At 35.8% G+C, this 18,560-nt stretch overlaps 1 protein-coding gene across 2 annotated transcripts in view; it reads right to left on the bottom strand.

Moving 5' to 3' along the window:
* EFCAB13 (EF-hand calcium binding domain 13) overlaps window positions 1-18,560 on the bottom strand; it is a 242,789-nt gene that overhangs the window by 106,018 nt on the left and 118,211 nt on the right. For both annotated transcript variants that reach the window (XM_032320157.1, XM_032320158.1), the window contains exons 27-32: window positions 18,300-18,368; window positions 13,442-13,582; window positions 9,202-9,273; window positions 8,203-8,346; window positions 7,210-7,281; window positions 4,351-4,494 (exon numbers count right to left, since the gene is read on the bottom strand). In XM_032320157.1, the coding sequence (XP_032176048.1) occupies window positions 4,351-4,494; window positions 7,210-7,281; window positions 8,203-8,346; window positions 9,202-9,273; window positions 13,442-13,582; window positions 18,300-18,368 (642 nt within the window). The remainder of the gene's footprint in view (window positions 1-4,350; window positions 4,495-7,209; window positions 7,282-8,202; window positions 8,347-9,201; window positions 9,274-13,441; window positions 13,583-18,299; window positions 18,369-18,560) is intronic.

Genomic DNA, 18,560 nt, shown 5'->3' with positions numbered 1-18,560 from the left:
CCTAACTTAACCAAACAATGATGAAGTTCTGCCTCCTAGAACTCTATATATCTTTTCCTTTCTTCCCATCCCTAGATCCAATGCCTTACTTCAACACATTATTTTTAAGCTGAATTACTGCACGCCTTCTAAAATGTCTCTTTGCTTCCAATCTCACCCTCCACTGCTCTTTCTTAATGCTATCAGAATGCCCATTAAGGGGTGCCTGGGTGGCTCAGTTGGTTGAGTGCCTGCCTTTGGCCCAGGTCATGATCCCAAAATCCTGGGATCAAGTCCCCACATCAGGCTCCCTGCTCAGTGGGGAGCCTGCTTCTCCCTCTGCCTGCCACTCCCCTGCTTGTGCTCTCTCTCTCTCAAACACATAAATAAAATCTTTTTAAAAAGAAAAAAGAATGTCCATTATAAAGTGCAAAATTTGTCATGTCATTTTTCTACTTTGAAATCTTCAGTGACCCTCCAGAGCCTTTAGGATAAAATTCAAAATCTGCTGCCAGAAACAAAAATAAAAACAAAACCCTTCTGGATCCGCTCTTGAGTATATGGCCACTTCAATTCTTTCTTTCCCACTCCTCCTGCCACTAAGTACCACCACGTTGATAATCAAATGTCAACATGAACTGTAAAGCTTATTAAACACACAATGCACATGTACACACACATACCTTGGCCATGATGCAGATATTCTGAAGCAGGAGATGTAAGCAATTTGTTTTTAACAAATTCCCTAGGCAATTCAGATGTAATCTGTCTAAAATCCAATGGTATACCTCCTACCAGACTGTTTAAGACTTCCTTGATTTCTCTACCAGCTTTGTTCTTCTATACTTTGTATATACTGAACACTCCTTCTTACCTCCTTCCCTGTACTCCCAGTTCTTGGCTAGCTCCTACTCATATCTTAAAACTCAATTCCAAAGGTGCCTGGGTGACTCAGTCAGTTAAGCATCTGGTTTCAGCTCAGGTCATGATCCCAGGGACCTGGAATTGAGCCCCTCATGGGGCCCCCTGCTCAGTTGGGAACCTGCTTTATTTTTTAATATATTTTTTTAATTTTTTAATTAACATATAATGTATTACTAGCCCAGGGGTACAGGTCTGTGAATCGCCAGGTTTACACTTCACAGCACTCACCATAGCACATACCTTCTCCAATGCCCATAACCCAGCCACCCTCTCCTTATACCCCTCCCCCGGCAATCCTCAGTTTGTTTTGTGAGATTAAGAGTCTATTATGGTTTGTCTCCCTCCCAATCCCATCTTGTTTCATTGATTCCTTTCCTACCCTCCAAACTCTCAACATTGCCTCTCAACTTCCTCATATCAGGGAGAGCATATGATAATTGTCTTTCTCTGATTGACTTATTTCATTAAGCGTACTACCCACTAGTTCCATCCACATCTTCGCAAATGGCAAGAATTCATTTCTTTTGATGGCTGCATAGTGTTCCATTGTATATATATATATATATATATATACACCACATCTTCTTTATCCATTCATCTGTTGATGTACATCAAGGTTCTTTCCATAGTTTGACTATTGTGGACATTGCTGCTATAAACATTCGGGCGCACGTGCCCCTGCAGATCACTACATTTGTATCTTTAGGGTAAATATCCAGTAGTGCAATTGCTGGGTCATAGGGTAGCTCTATTTTCAACTTTTTGAGGAACCTCCATGCTGTTTTCCAGAGTGGTTGCATCAGGTTGCATTCCCAGGAGGGTTCCCCTTTCTCCGCATCCTCGCCAGCATCCATCATTCCCTGACTTGTTAATTTTAGCCATCGTGACAGGTGTGAGGTGGTATCTCATTGTGGTTTTGATTTGTATTTCCCTGATACCGAGTGATGTGGAGCACTTTTTCTTGTGTCTGTTGGCCTTCTGGATGTCTTCTTTGCAGAAATGTCTGTTCATGTCCTCTGCCCATTTCTTGATTGGATTATTTGTTCTTTGGGTGTTGAGTTTGATAAGTTCTTTATAGATTTTGGATACTAGCCCTTTATCTGATATGTTGTTTGCCAGTATCTTCTCCCATTCTGTCAGTTGTCTTTTGGTTTTGTTAACTGTTTTCTTTGCTGTGCAAAAGCTTTTGATCTTGATGAAGTGGGAGCCTGCTTCTTCCTCTCCCTCTGCCTCTCCCTCCACTGGTGCTCTCTGTCTCTTTGCTCGTTCTCCCTCTCCCAAATAAATAAATAAAATCTCTAAAAACTTTAAAAAATATATAGAATTCAACTCCAACAGTAATTCCTCCAAGAAGCCTCTTCCAACTACCCTATCCAACCCTGTGTAGGTTAGATATCTATTGTATACATTCCCATAATACTGTTTACCTCTGTCATGGTATTTAATAATTGGTATTCTCACTGCTTGTCATCTCAGTAGACTGTAAGCTCTTTTATCTTTATATATTTAGTAACTAACAAGAAATAGGTACTTAATAAAGTTTTGCTGAATGAATGAAATTGCTCTCCTCTGAATTCTTACAAAACTCAGTGTCATCACTTGTATAGGAAAAAAAACTCAGTTCTCCTGTGTTTCTCCTTTACTCTCAAACTACTACCATACTCACAACACTCTGGCACCAGATGTTGGGGGGGGGGGAGTTTCCCCCACCAAACAATTCTCTGCAACATCAGCTGAGCATCCTATAATTTAACTCAATTCTGACACTAACTTCCTGGAGATGGCATCAGGTCCCACAAGTTAAGGGCTCAGTCCCGTAAGACTGTCCTTCCTCCTACTTCAGAAGCCAATCACAAGTAGGTCCCCAGGTTCCCCACAACTTATGTCCAACTTGGCTACAAACTGAAGATTCCTATGACTTTCTCCCCCTTGGATTCAATTATTTGCTAGAATAGTTCACAGAACTCAGGGAAACATTTAATGTTTACCAGTTTATTAAAGGATATGATAAGTATACTTGAGAACAGCCAGATGAAGAAATACATAGGGTATGGGAGATCTGGGAGGGTCCCAAGCATAGCAGCTCTGTCCCTGTGAGTTGAGGTGAATCACTTTCCTGGCATGTGGATGTGTTCATCGACCTGGAAGCTCTCTGAACAACTGGGATTTTATGGAGGCTTCAAACATAGGCATAATCAAGGATTCACTCCATTTCCAGCCCATTTTCTCTCTCTGGGGAATGCTAAAAATTCCAAGGTTCTAATCATGGCTTATCTTTTCATCCCCACCTAGGAACCAGATGCCCACCCAGAACTGCCTATTAGAACAAAAGATGCCCCTAGTGCTCAAATCACTTAGGAATTTACAAGTGTCTTAGGAGCTCTATGCCAGGAATGCAGTCAAAGACCAAATATATATTTCTTTCTTTTTTTCAAATTATATTCAGTTAGCCACTGTATAGTACATCATTAGTTTTTGATGTAGTGTCCAATGACTCATTAGTTACATACAACACTCAGTGCTCATCACAACACAGGCCCTCAATATCCATCACCTTGTTATTGTCTTATTACCAATTACAATATCACATCACTGTTTCCCTGGTTATTACTCAAGCACTGCCATGTAACATTGCAAATGCACTGAGCTTTTATCTCCTATATTGTTAAATACTCTTTTGTTGTTTATAGCTTGCCTCACCAACTAGACCAAAAGTTTCCTAAATATGAATACTTTATATTTATTTAATTACATTACATATTACATATTACATGACACCTTACATATAACAGGTACTTGTGATCAGGTCTTTGGATAGCCATATAGGCAATGCACTGCCTAACGCCAAAGCGTGCTGTTGACAACAGATGTTGTGCAGTGGCCCCAGTCAATATGATTGATGAAACAATGCTAAAACCCATTTAATATTGTAAAACAAAAGTACTTTTAGGAATTGATTTTAAATTAATTTTAAAACACCCATAATAATTGGCAAAATTTGAAAATTATATATTGTTTTCTCTGAAAGCTCTTAGGATTCACATTCAATCAATCTCATGACACAAATATCTCAAGCTGAGGGCAAAAAGTCTTCCCTTAGTCTATTACTGGCTAAAAACAGTTTTATGTCAGCACAACCTTCATAGAGAATTACTTCATGTTCCCTGATTTACATAGTAGATGCTAAAAATACACACACAAATTACACTCTGATGGAATCAACACAGGATACTTGATGGGCTTTAAAAATCTTATTAATCTTATTCAAAGACTTTTCCATCAAGATAAATGCATGATTTCAATAGACCTGCTCTATTAGAGTGTTTTTTCCATTAGGATAATAAAAAAAGAAAATTGTTGGGGAGTGAATAATGGAGGACAGGGAAGGGGAATGGAAAATTTATTGTCACTTTATTTGGAAAGCCAACTTATAGTTATTATATGTACCATCAACATCAAGCGTTTTCTCTAACATCTGGTGTTCTTCAGGCTTTACAGAAACATTGAGGTCATCAAAAGCATCTTGCAAGTTATTAATTTGAATTTTGTTGGAGTCCATCAAGTTGACAGTCTGGAGGGCAGTAGATAAATCTGAAAACATATGCGGATTCTGTAAGTCATACATCTCAATTAATATTATCTCTATGATTCCAAAATTAATAAGCCAAATATTCCTTTATTCCAAGCATATTTCACTGAGATGTTATTTTTGTCTTAATATAAAAAATATTAAGATGACTGAGGGCTTTTTTAATTTAACTGAATAAAACTAACAGGTTTTTTTCAAGTTAAAATAGGCCATTTTTAAGTTAAAATAGCATCTCCTAGGGAAATGTTTAATTTTATACCAGTGAGAGGGAATTTGGGGCTTATTTCTATGTATATGATAACAGCCCAAATTTCAGAGTATAAAAAACATTAGTCTTGAATTTTCTTTTACTTATATATTTTTCTGCTCCTTTCATTTTTTGCTTATTCCTCATAACTTTTATTCTATGATTAGAATTCCCCCCAGAAGTATGGGAATATTAGGTTTTCAGGAATATACTGTGCCTGAAGGTGGAAATGGCCTTTACTTTTTAACTTAAAAGGTACAAGAATCAAATGCCACAAAATCTATAGAAGAAATATGAATTGAAGAGTTTCAAGATTACAGGTAATAGATGTAGGGGTTTTCCTATGAAGAAAACAAAAATGTTGGAGGTTCTTTTAGGCTGAAGAAGTCCACATTCTTCCCAGGTCTTATCTAAACCTCTAGGAGTTTTCCCCTCTAAATGGGATCCTTAGGATTGGAGCTGTGCCTCTATCTGCTTTATCAACGAGTTAAACAAATCATCATACACTCAAGGTCGCCATTTGGGTTATAATCACTAGTTTATGTAGAAGAATATTTAAAAGGAGGCAAAGTACAGGGATACGAAGGAATTGCAGAAAAGAGTTGTACTATTTAATAAGACATTGTTGGATAAGAAACTTTCCAACAGATCTTAATTCTTGAGGGCCTTTAATGTCTCCAATAAATTCCAGCAGACTTTTCTGTAGAAATTACAAACTGATTCTAAAATTCACATGGCAATGGAGAAGACCTAGAATAGCCAAAATAACTTTTTTTTTAAGTAGAACAAAGTTGAAGGACCAATACTACCTGAGTGCTTTCAATATTTATTATAAAGCTATAGTAATCAGACAATGTGCTATCTGTGTAAAGACTAACAAAGATCAATGGAACAGAACAGAGAATCCAGGAAATAAACAAACAAACAAACATGATTTTCTACAAAAGTACAAAGAAAATTCAGTATAGAAAATATAAAGTATAATCTTTTCAACAACTGTGCTGAAACAAACGAATGTCCATATGCAAAACAAAACAAAACAAAACAAAACAAAAAGGAACTTTGATCCGTACTTCATTCCATATATAAAGATTAACTGAAAATAGATCATACACCTAAGACGCAAAACCAAAACCCATAAAACTTTTAGAAGAAAACATACAATAAAACCTTTGTAAGCTTGCGTGAGGCAAAGATTTCATATGTGTGACACCAAAAGCACAATCCATAAAAGAAAAGAACTGGTTAATGATACTTTATCAAAATTAAAATTAATTCTCTTTTAAAGACACTTAAGAAAATGAAGAGACTCAGAGTAAAATTTGCTCAGTATAAGACTTTCCCTAAGTATATATCTGATAAAGGATATGTACCCAGAATATATACAGAAATACAAAAACAAACAGCACAACTTTAAAAATGGGCAAAAGATCTAAACAGACACTTCACAAAGAAGATATACAGATGGCAAATAAGAACATGAGAAGATGTTCAGCATCATTAGTCATTAAGGAAATGCAAATTAAAACCACAGTGAGATACTATTCAACTTACTAGAATGATTAAAATTAAAAAGAAGTCCTGGGATCGAGCCCCACATAACATCTGGCTCTCTGCTCCGCAGGGAGCCTGCTTCCCTTCCTCTCTCTCTGCCTGCCTTTCTGCCTACTTGTGATCTCTGTCTGTCAAATAAATAAACAAACAAAATCATTAAAAAAACTGACTATACCAAGTACTGGCAAGGATTTATAGGAACTCGAACTCTCATCCATTGCTAGCAGAAATGTAAAATAGTGTGGCCACATTGGAAACCAGTTTGCAGTTTCTTAAAAAGTTAAACATACACCTACCATATGAGCCAGCCAAGCTTTGGTAACTGCTCAAAAGAAATGAAAGCTTATGTTCATACAATGACTTGTACATAATTGCTCATAGCAATTTTATTTGTAATAGCTCCAAACTGGAAATAGCCTAATATGCATCACCAGGTAAGTAGATAAACTGTGGTCTATCAGTAAAATGGAGTGTTATCCAGCAATAAATAAAAATGACTTCCTGATACATGCTACATGGATGAATCTCAAAATAATTATGCTGAATGAAAACATCCAGCAAAAAAAGAACATATCCATTTTGTAAAATTCTGGTAAATACAAATGAATCTATACTGACAAAAAGCACACCAGGGGTTGCCTGAGGATGAGTGAGAGGATAGAAAATGGCAGGAGAAGATTACAAAGGAACATGAGGAAGTTTTGGGGGTGAGGGATATGTTCATTATCTTGATCATGATGGTAGTTTTATAGATGTACGCACATATCAAAACTTACCAAACTCTGCACTTTAATTATAAAAATATACATCTTTTGTATAACATTTATACCTCAAAACACTGTTTAAATAATGACAAAAGGCAATAGGAAACTATGACAAATGAAATACTGTGTAAATGAAATATTGATTGACCCACCTTCAAATTGAGGAACTGGCTTATTTGTGTTCAAAGAGTCCAAAATTTGTTTGAGACTTACTTCACTATTTTCTAAAAGTAAAGTATAAGGATTATAAAACGGCAAAGTGTAAAATAACCATGTCAGGAAATGGGGGGATGGGCAGATTTTGTTAATTTCCAGAAATTAGCTGGATTAAAAACTAATCAATTTAAAATAGTTTTACCAAGAATCTGTTCCCTTAAAACAAGAAAAAAATTCTAATTATACTATTTGTTTTAATTAAATTTTGATGTATACATCTTACAAATATGATGCCAGATAAACAGAGGGTACCTCTTCAAAATATTTCCAGGAGAAGGGGTGCCTGGGTGTCTCAGTTGGCTAAGCACCTGATTCTTTTTTTTTTTTTTTATAAATTAATTTATTTCTTTTCAGAAAAAGAGTATTCATTATTTTTTCACCACACCCAGTGCTCCATGCAATCCGTGCCCTCCATAATACCCACCACCATGTACCCCAACCTCCTACCCCCCCGCCACTTCAAACCCCTCAGATTGTTTTTCGGGAGTCCATAGTCTCATGGTTCACCTCCCCTTCCAATTTCTCCCAACTCCATTCTCCTCTCTAACACCCCTTGTCCTCCATGCTATTTGTTATGCTCCACAAATAAGTGAGACCATATGATAATTGACTCTCTCTGCTTGACTTACTTCACTCATAAGCACCTGATTCTTAATCTTAGCTCCTGTCTTTAATCTTACGGTGGTGAGTTCAAGCCCCCCATTGGGCTCCACATTGGGTGTGGATGCACTAGGTAAGTAAATAAATAAATAACATTTCCAAGAGAAAAGTATTAATTTTAATTAGTTCTCAGAATGCTTGTGTTCTCATTATGTTTCTAAGACCTAGTTTATCTAAACTATGCATACATAAAACAGATATCCCAAGCTCACAGTAGAACTAGGACTTCATTAAGCTCAACATAGAATGTTCTTTCAAAAAGGGCTCACCATCAGTAGATGCCTGACCCAGAATCTCCTGGAATGTCTTATTGGTCAGTGGAATTCCAGCACTCAAGAGTTGGAAGCTCAGTTCATTTGCAGGCATCTTATCATTTCTGATCTTATCAAGAGTTGTAATCTCTTTAAATAAATCTATAAATACATTAAGAATAGAGAACAAAGGAGGAGGCTTGGACAAAGTCCTTTCTTAGACTTAACACCCTGACTTACAGAGAGTAGATGTTTACAAAAGGAATTCAGAGCAAAAGGGGTTTCAAAACATATCAATGGGCTTTGGTTTCAGAAGTCACTTAAACAATAAGCAAAATTTAATACACCCCTAACCAGCTAAAAATTGAACTTCTGCAAAACTTTTGTAAAAATTTGCTTTTATTTATTATTTCCCCTCAAAGATAATAACTACTATATGTTCCAGTCCTTCACAGACTGTAAAGCATTTCAAGTACAGCTAGGTACTAGCTCTTAGAATGAGAACAGCTAGCAGAAATAGAACACAGGTAGTTGGAGAAAGAAAAATGAAAATATAAATCTGCTATGCCCTTAAAAACACGTAGTAACATCCTATCCTAGGATTAGAGAACCTCTCTTACCTACCTGCTAGTTTTAGATGTGCTAGATCTTTTTTTTTCCTTCACTTTCTTTTACAATGTTTCATTACAGGTGAGATAAAGAAGCATGTGGAAATTATTAGAGGTGAGAGAAAATTGTACTAGATTCATGGGATACCTTACACTGAAGCATGTACTGAGACAAACTGTTTGCTTTAAGGAAGCATTAATTCTAGGAATGTAATCTAAATAATTCTTTATGGTCAAAGTATAGACTGACTATGATAAAGAATAAGAAAGCAGATTATAACATCTCAGTAAAGCAAAGCAAACTTAAGGAATTAAAAGCACAGGGCAAAACAAACTATACTTTAGAAAAAGGAGAATACCATAGAAAGATCTTAGAAGTTTATTTTTTTCATTATTTTACTATACTTACTGTTGAATGGTGTTGATGGTTTAGATGAATTAGTGAAAACATCAATAATATCTTTTACGATCTTGTTATTTTCTGCAAAGTTAAGAAATAAAATAGGGTTTAAATAGATTTCAACCTCATTAAGGCAAGGATCTGATATTGTTTTAATATAATTTCATTCAGTTTCCAAAATTCTATGACTATAATAAATGGTAAGAAATACATTTAGACTGTGAGCATGTGCATGTGCACGTGCGCACACACGCACACACACATACACACACAAATAAACGTTTTATAAAACAATACTTTTGTGCTGCATATGATATTGTCTAACAAATTCCACATTATTTCATTTCATTTTAAAATGCTATTCAGGACTTAGTAAATTTATTTCACAACCCAGTATTGTGAACCATGGCTTAAAAAAATTACACACAGGTTATATAGTTCAAAAATATATACACACCTATAAAGAATATGAGAGAATACATAGGGCACCTCCCTGCAGAGATGATTTATACAACAAAGACAGCCAAGGAAGAGAAAGAATTTAAAAAAATAATTCCTTTGGAAAAAAGTTCTGTTTGGTGAGAAAAAAGAAATTCGACTTGTTTTTACTGTCACTACTCCCTATTTAACCCTGAACCGAACAAGGAAAAACTATGCATAAAAGAAAATATATAAAATTATTAATCTTTCCAAGTAGTAAAAACTCTTACAAAAACCTAATAGCTGAATTTCAATTTCCTCTGAATTATCCATAACATCACACATAAATATCTCTTACTCTTTGGAGGACAGGGTTCAGGATACATTACCCGCAAAACACAGCACCTCAACATACTGAATATTTTAAGCTGAAGAAATTTGAGAAATGGAAGGTGCAGTTAGGATTCAGACTTTCTCATCCTCCCTGGGATGGGAAGGTCATTAAGGTCATTAAGACTCTCACATGAGAGATGCTCTTGCTATACCCAGAGGAACGAGCATCCTTATCTCTAAAGACTGAGGGTTGGAGGGACACCCAGAGGAAACTGAAAGAACAGGCCTTGTTAAATTTCCCCCAGTTTACCACCCTTAGCTCATATAATTTTGCCCTATCACATTTTCCACCACTTTCTATCCTATATCAAACATAACATCAAAACATTAGGGTTTAACCACTTCTTTGGGTCTTCATTTCCTTATGTATACTCCTCTTTCACATAAATTTAAATTAAATATATATGCTTTTCTCTTGTTAATCTTTTGTTACAGAACTCCAGAAGAGTTCTAGAGAACCTAGAAGGGTAGAAGGAAAAGATTTTTTTTTCCCACTCCTACAGAATCCTGCTTCAGGGATCACAGGCTCACAGACTGAATATAACTGAGATACAGTCCTTTTCATTGTCTTAGGGAGTGTTGGGGTTTTTTCATTTGAATTTAATTATCTTAATATGGGATATGTGCCCTCAAGTTACCCTACATCCCTTCCCACATCCTACCCACATCCCTTCCTTTCGTCTTATACCTAATTCATTTTATTAATTTTCATTATGTCCCTGGCTACTGCAGACATTTGAGTCAACTGACTCTGGTCTGCTTCAAAAGTTAGCCTTCTTGGGGCGCCTGGGTGGCTCAGTGGGTTAAGCTGCTGCCTTCGGCTCAGGTCATGATCTCAGGGTCCTGGGATCGAGTCCCGCATTGGGCTCTCTGCTCAGTGGGGAAACTGCTTCCCTTCCTCTCTCTCTGCCTGCCTCTCTGCCTACTTGTGATCTCTCTGTGTCAAATAAGTAAATAAAATCTTTTAAAAAAAAAAAGTTAGCCTTCTCTGGAAGCCTACTGTAATTTGTTTAAAGAGCAAATATTGGAACTATTGCACTGTATCTCTTGAAGTGGTGGATGAATTGACCCATCTTTCCTGTTTGTTTGTTTATTTTAAGATTTTCTTTATTTACTCGTCAGAAAGAGAGAGAGAGAACAAACAGGGAGAGCAGCAGGCAGAGCCGGGGGAGGGAGAAGCAGGCTCTCGGCTGAGCAGGGAGCCCGATGAGGGACTCCATCCCAGGACCTTGGGATCATGACCTGAGCCAAATGAAGGCAGATGCTTAACCAACTAAGCCACCCAGGCTCCCCGCTTCTTTCCTGTTCTAAGCAGTTAGTTTGGCCTTAAGTATTTCCTCACTCTTGCGATTTTTGTAGATTAAAAGTTTCTATAAGAGACTGCTTGTATAGAAACCCAGGATCGTTGAAGAAAATATACCAAATGCCTAAATAGCGAGGAAGAATTTCTCCTGAGTCAAAGAAGCAGAAAGAAAGAAACAGAGGGAGGGATTGGGAGGGCCGAGGGGGAGAGAGACTAGAAGACTGATGGGAAAGAATGAGAACTGCCCTTTGGAAGCACCGGATCCCAAACCCCTTCCCATAGATGCAGGAGTACCACAGGCTCCATCCACTAGATGTCAGTAGAAACAATGCAAGGGAGGTTTTTTGTTTTTGTTTTGCTTTTTACCTTTTTATTTATTTATTTTATTAACATACAATGTATTCTTTGTTTCAGGGATGTAAGAGAGTTTTAAAAGCTCTTCCTTTATCTCCCACATTATGGTGCAACCTTAGAATTGGAGAGGGTGCCAGTAATGAATTCGACTAGATAACTGGATCTACCCTTCTACTAAAAAGGACTAAAAATTCTAAGTAAAGTTATTGCTTTAAAATTACCTTAAATAAATCAATTTGCTGCCAAGAAAGTAAGAAATTTCCACACTAACAACTGATTGAAGACTGTAATCCAGAAACATAGTTACTGTTTTTCACCCAGAATATTTGCCGAAGACAAATCAAAACATTGGACAAACTTAAGTTTGTATTTTCAAAGGTCTGACAAAGCCTAGATTTCTCCCAAATTGGGGGGTTTATCCTCAACTTACAAAAATGTTTCTCTAGATTTCAATACCCAGAGAAAATATCAAGAATAAGAAAAAATTCCTTTTATAGATAATTCGGCTTTTCTCTCTAGCTACTTTAAGATTTTCTTTCCTTCTGATAGGCTGCAGTTTCATCATGATAAACCTATGTGTGTATGGATTTCCTTTCATCCTATGTGGGATTCACTGGACTTCTTTAATTGGTAGGTTTAGGTCTTTCTCGTTCTGGAAAATTCTCTGCTATAGTTCTCTAAATATTTTCTCTGCAACCATTCTGTCTCTTCTCTCCTGAATGGATATATATCATGTCTATTCATTTTTTCTTTTTCTAGCTTTACTGAAATATAATTGACATACAACATTATATTAATTATAATGTAAGTGTAAAGTATGTAACATTGTAATCTGATATACATATATATTTCAAACTCATTCCTGCAATAAGTAGCCTTTTCATTCTGCCTTCCTCTTAGCCTCTTTCTTATATTCTATCTTTCTATGCTGCATTTTGTATAATTTCTTCAAATTATTTTGCAGTTCATATTTCTTCACCTATGTTTAATCTGCTGACATTATTGTCCATTAATTAATTTTAATTATTATTTTTTTAATTTCTAGAAGTTCTGTTTCTTTTTTTCAAATTTTAGTCTCCTTCACATGGTTCCAAATTTATCTTTTTTTCTTTAGAAGAATAAGAATACAGGAAAAGTGAAATTAAATGAATGGAAAATACTTACATAAAAAGAACAATATATCATGAACAAAATGGGTTTTTCCAAATTTTAGGTTTCATTTGATATTTTAAAAATTAACATAATTCTCCACACTCACAGATTATAAGAAAAACCCCTATGATCTATCTAAACAGATGCATAAAAATTGTTTGGGAAATTCATGATAAACCAAATAAACAAATATAATTCAATCCTTTAGCAAACAAGGAATAGAAGGCAATTTCCTCAGTCTGGTGAACAGCATTTATGAAAAATGCCACAGTAAATATCACATTTATTAGAGGAGCTCTGTTTTTAAGAATTATCCTATCTCTGGAATCCAGAGTTGGAGAAATGGAAGAGCAGGGCTCTATCGTATTTATTATTGTGACCATCATAATCTAATAAAGGAGTATCTGGTTTTGAAACATAGATAACAAGAATACTTGGCTTCTATTCATCTTCTCCAAATAAAGACTATCCACATGCTTTCCAAAAGGGTTCTAACAGTTCACAGTGACCAAGATTTACACATCAGTTCTATAACAACCTTCCTAAATATACAGCATTATTATTCTTAAAAAAAGATTAACGTGTGTATTCTAAACAGGAAACCTATGAGGTAACTCAAGTGCTCACCATCTGTTGCAGAGTTCAGTGACGCCTCAGGTTTTTCTTCACTTAAAGGTTTCTCCAGGTTCTCCAAGGCAGATAAAAGGTCTTTAAGTTCAACTTTCCCATCGAAGACACTATTAACAATGTTGGATGCATCTTCTATTTCTATATAGAGAAGTGACAAAACGTAAAGATATTAGTTGGCCAGTCTATCCAGATAAGCATATCACAACTTGATTTGGGTGAAATGTATTCATTTTCTTGAAAACAGTCTTGAGGGTTTTGCTTCTCTGAAATATTCTCCAAATCGAGAGCTCCAAAAATTTATAGGTTTAAATGCATGCATTAGAAAATAGCATGCATTAGAAAATAAGAAACGGGGTGGGAGGTTGGGGGAACCAGGTGGTGGGTATTGAAGAGGGCACGATTGCATAGAGCACTGGGTGTGGTGCAAAAACAATGAATATTGTTACGCTGAAAATAAATTAAAAAAAAAAAGAAGAAGAAAAGAAAAGAAAAGAAGAAACGCTGCTCCTCCTCTGGCTCCCTGCTCAGGGGGAGCCTGCTTCTCTTCCTCTGCTGCACCCCCTTGCCTGTGAACTCTAGCATGCTTGCTCTCTCTCTCAAATAAATAAAATCTTAAAAAAAAAAACAAAAAAAACCAAAAAAGCATTCAGGAAATGCTGAAATATTTTATTAGTTCAACTCGTGAAACTCAACAAAAACAACAAAATATCAAAATGACCCCAAAGAAAACCGCACCATTATTGGGGAAGTGGGGGAAAGCAGCCCTTTCTGTCTTCATCCAAATGTTTGGAGATAATGACAGTGTTGTTGATGAGATGCCAACAACTTGGTGATTTATTAATCCGTTTTAAGTATTACTCATTTATATATTTTAATCTCATTTGTATCCAAGTTATGACGGTCTTCTTTTTTATGTCCTCCCTATTTTTTTCCCTTCATCGTACTTCCTAAAGCACTCTCTGTCAATCTTTTGAAAGAACAAAGTTTTGGTTATATGGATAATTTCTTTTGTGTGTGTGTGTGTGTGCGTGTGTGTGTGAGAATGTGTGTGTGTGTGTATTCTGTTTCACTAACTTCTACCTTCAACTTCGTTAGCTCCTGACTAGTACTTTTTGGGGAGATTGTTTTTGCTGTTTTGTTGTTTGTTTCTTGTAAGCTTCATGAGTTGAACATTTAAGAAAAAATATTTTTTAATGTTTCTTTTTTATTACTAAATTCAGTTAGCCAGCATACAGGACATCATTCATTTTTGAAGGAGTGTTCACCAATTCAATAGTTGATATAACACCCAGTGCTCATCGCAACCCTTGCCCTCCTTAATACCCATCACGCAGTTACCCTAGCCCCCCACCCCTTCTCCTCCTTAACCCTCAGTTTGTTTCCTGAAGTCCAGAGTCTCTCATGGTTTGTCTTTCTCGTTTTCTAATAAAAGCAGTTAATACGATAAAATATCCTGTAAGATTGTTTTGGTATGTTTAATCAAACACACTTTACATGTTTTGATATGAAGTGCTTTCATTGTCATCATTTCTAAAAATTCTTACTTTCAGGTTTCACTTATTCTTCAACCAAAGAATTACTTAGGAGACCATTCATTTTCGGGCACGTGGGTGGCTCAGTGGGTTAAGCCTCTGCCTTCGGCTCAGGTCATGATCTCAGGGTCCTAGGATCAAGCCCCACATCAGGTTCTCTGCTCAGTGGGGAGCCTGCTTCCCCCTCTCTCTCTGCCTGCCTCTCTGCCTACTTGTGATCTCTGTCAAATAAATACATAAAATCTTTAAAAAAAAAAAAAAAAGACCATTTGTTTTTGGTCTCTTTTTTTTCGAAGATTTTATTTATTTATTTGACAGAGAGAGAGGGAACACAAGCAGAGGGAGTGGGAGAGGGAGAAGCAGGCTTCCTGCTGAGCAAGAAGCCTGATGCAGGGATCAATACAGGGCTTGATCCCAGGACCCCGGGATCACCACTGGAGCAGAAAGCAGATGCTTAATGACTGAGCTACCCAGGCACGCCGTTTTAGTCTTAAAAGCAACATTTTTCCATATTCTCATTCCAAATTTTTTAAATTTCCAAATTAAAACTAACATTGCAAATTCTTTTAACTTCCAAATTAAAAGTAATTTTAATGTTACCACATCATGGTCAGATTATGTGTACTGAACGATTTCTGATTTTTAGAATTCATTGAAATTCTTCTTTGTGACTTAAATACATCATCTATTTTTGTGACTGTTCCTTAGGCATTTGAAAAGAATGTGTATTCTAAGTTTTCAGGATGCAAAGTACTATATAATTTCTTTCTTAAGTTTATTAATATTGTCACTTCAATCTCAATCTCTTTCTCAATTTCTTTCAATCAATCTCTCATCTTTCTATTTAGAATTATGTGTTCACCTGAAAAAAACACAAATAAAGTGTTGTCTTATGGGCATTAGTAGAAATCTAATTTACATAAAGCATTGTGAGTTATTCATTTATTCTATATTTTCCTTTCTTCATGGAACCATATTATTACTGAGATCTCTCTCTGGTGCAGATGTAAATCTAGTTATTGTTATGATGTGTAATATGTATGGACCATATTTTACTCAACCATTTCCCTGATGATGGATGTCTTCGTTGCTTTCATTTTTATCCTCCCATAGTGTTGCAGGAAACATCCTTGAACATGTCTCTAACAAGAAACTTTTCTGGGTTATTTACCTAAAAACAGAATTATTGAGGGGCACCTGGATGGCCAGGCCTTACGTCTTCCTTCGGTTCAGGTCATGATACCAAAGTCCTGAGATCAAGCCCCGCATTGGGCTCCTTGCTCAGCAGGGAGCCTGCTTCTTCCTCTCCCCCTGTTTGTGTTCCCTCTCTCACTATGTCTCTCTCTCTCAAATACATAAATAAAATCTTTTAAAAAAAAGAATTATTGGGCCATAAGAAATATGCATACTTGACAAGTACTGCTAGATTGCAATCCAGAATGCTGTACCATTTTACCTACTCACCAGCAATTCATGAGTATTTCCAAACCTCTTCATATATATATATTTACCTATCTGGGCTTCACCTCCTGTACTGATTCCTTAGATCCTTGCTTATTTTTCCAATTGATTTTTTTTTCTTCCTACTGCTGATTTGCAGAATTTCCTCATATTTGAGATATTAATCTTTTGTTAATTATCTTGTAATTATCTCTTTCCAGTCTGTTATATAGAGTTCTTCATTTAGCAGAAATCCTTAATTTTGATGTAATTACATCCTTTTTCACCCTATGGTTGCGCTTTGGGGGAGTAGTATTTTTAAGAAGGGATCCACCACCATAAGGCACAATATTTTTCCTTACATTTTCTTCCATCAGTTGTATAGTTTTACCTTTGAGATCCATTTTCGTATCCATTTGATTCTTGAAGGTTATTTTTTTTTTATATGGTATGAAGCAGGATTCTACTCTGTTTTCTCCCACATAGTAAGCCAATTTTCTCAGATCATATACTAAATATCTTCAACCCCCTGACTGACGATGTCATCTCAATTACATTCCAAGTTCCCATTAACAGGAGTCTCTGCTGGTCTGTATTATGATGCATTGGTCTATTTGTAACACTATATTGAAATAGTGTTATACAGAACTAATGAATCACTGAAAACTACATCAAAAACTAATGCAGTATTATACAGTGGCTAACTGAACATAATAAAGAAAAAAAATTTTAAAATAAAATAGCATTGTAATATGTACTAATATCTGATAAAGCAAGTTCTTCATTATTATTTTTTCAAAAGGGTCTTAGCTATTCATAGACCTATAATCTTCAAAAAAATTACATAATTATTTTGTCAAGTTTCCTTCCAAAATGATCCTGAGATAGTGATGGAAATGCATTCAAAGTGCAGATCAATTTAGAGAGAATCCACTGATTTCAATACTCATTTTAAAACCCCAGCCTGAGAACCATAATTCTCAATCTCAATGTCTGTGGTCCAAGGCTATTTCAGTGTCTCCATGATAGAACTGTGTTGAAATTTCAAAAAGGACTGAAAAAAGTTAAGCATTTAGCTTAAGTTTTTGACAAAGAACTATAGAGTAAGTATAAAAAAATAATAATAAAATGGGGAAATAAATAAATAAGAACAGAAGAGAGAAAAAGTCACTAGAGGTAATTAAAAAAACAAAATCAATTACTTTGATAAGAAAATGGATAAACCTGTCAGCAATAATAAAGAAAAAAGAGAAAAAAGTAATTCAAGTGGTGCATGGGTGGCTCAGTTGGGTTAAGTGTCCAATTCTTGTTTTTTTGGCCCAGATAATGATCTTAGGGATGTGGGACAGAGCCAGGGGTGGGACTCCTCACTCAGCAGGAAGTCTGCTTGAAAGAGTCACTTCCTCTGCCCCCCACCACTTTCTCTCAAGTAAATAAATCTTTTAAAAAAGGTAATTCAAGAATAGTATAGGGGCATCTGGGTGGCTCAGTCATTAAGCATCTGCCTTCGGCTCAGGTCATGATCCCAGAGTCCTGGGATCGAGTCCTGCATTGGGCTCCCTACTCAGCAGGAAGCCTGCTTCTCCTCCTCCCCGCTCCCCCCTGCTGGTGTTCCCTCTCTTCCTCTCTCTGTGTCAAATAAATAAATAAAATCTTAAAGAAAAAAAAGGATATTATGGTATGAAAATTATGTGTTCATATGTTTAAAAACCTAGAGTTTAAAAAATATACACATCAACTCTGTTTAAACAAGAAAAAGAAAAAAAGGAACTTGGTAAAGTATATATAAAAATATACATAATTTATACACACACATAACTATATATACACCAACCCCCAAAAATGAAGTTTCTTTTCATATTTATTTCAAATTCCATACTTACTTTGGCACTCGATAAATTCATCAGTTTTGGTCAGTGTTCTGATAAAATCCTTAAAGTTCACCACTTCATCTTTTTTTAAAAAAGAAAAAGAGAAAGAATTTAGATTTTCTTGTACAGAAGACCATTTGATGTTATAAACCAGAACTATAAACATAAAAATAATGGGAGGACTGGCAATCCTATTGTGATCTACATGATATGCAGATTAGAACTAAAATAAAGTTATAGGAGATATACTCTGAAAATCAATTCCTTCAATAC

This window comes from Mustela erminea, chromosome 18 (assembly GCF_009829155.1).
Source record: "Mustela erminea isolate mMusErm1 chromosome 18, mMusErm1.Pri, whole genome shotgun sequence".
Lineage (NCBI taxonomy): Eukaryota > Metazoa > Chordata > Mammalia > Carnivora > Mustelidae > Mustela > Mustela erminea.
Note: the sequence above shows the minus strand (reverse complement) of the source record. Positions and strands in the feature narration are given on the sequence as shown.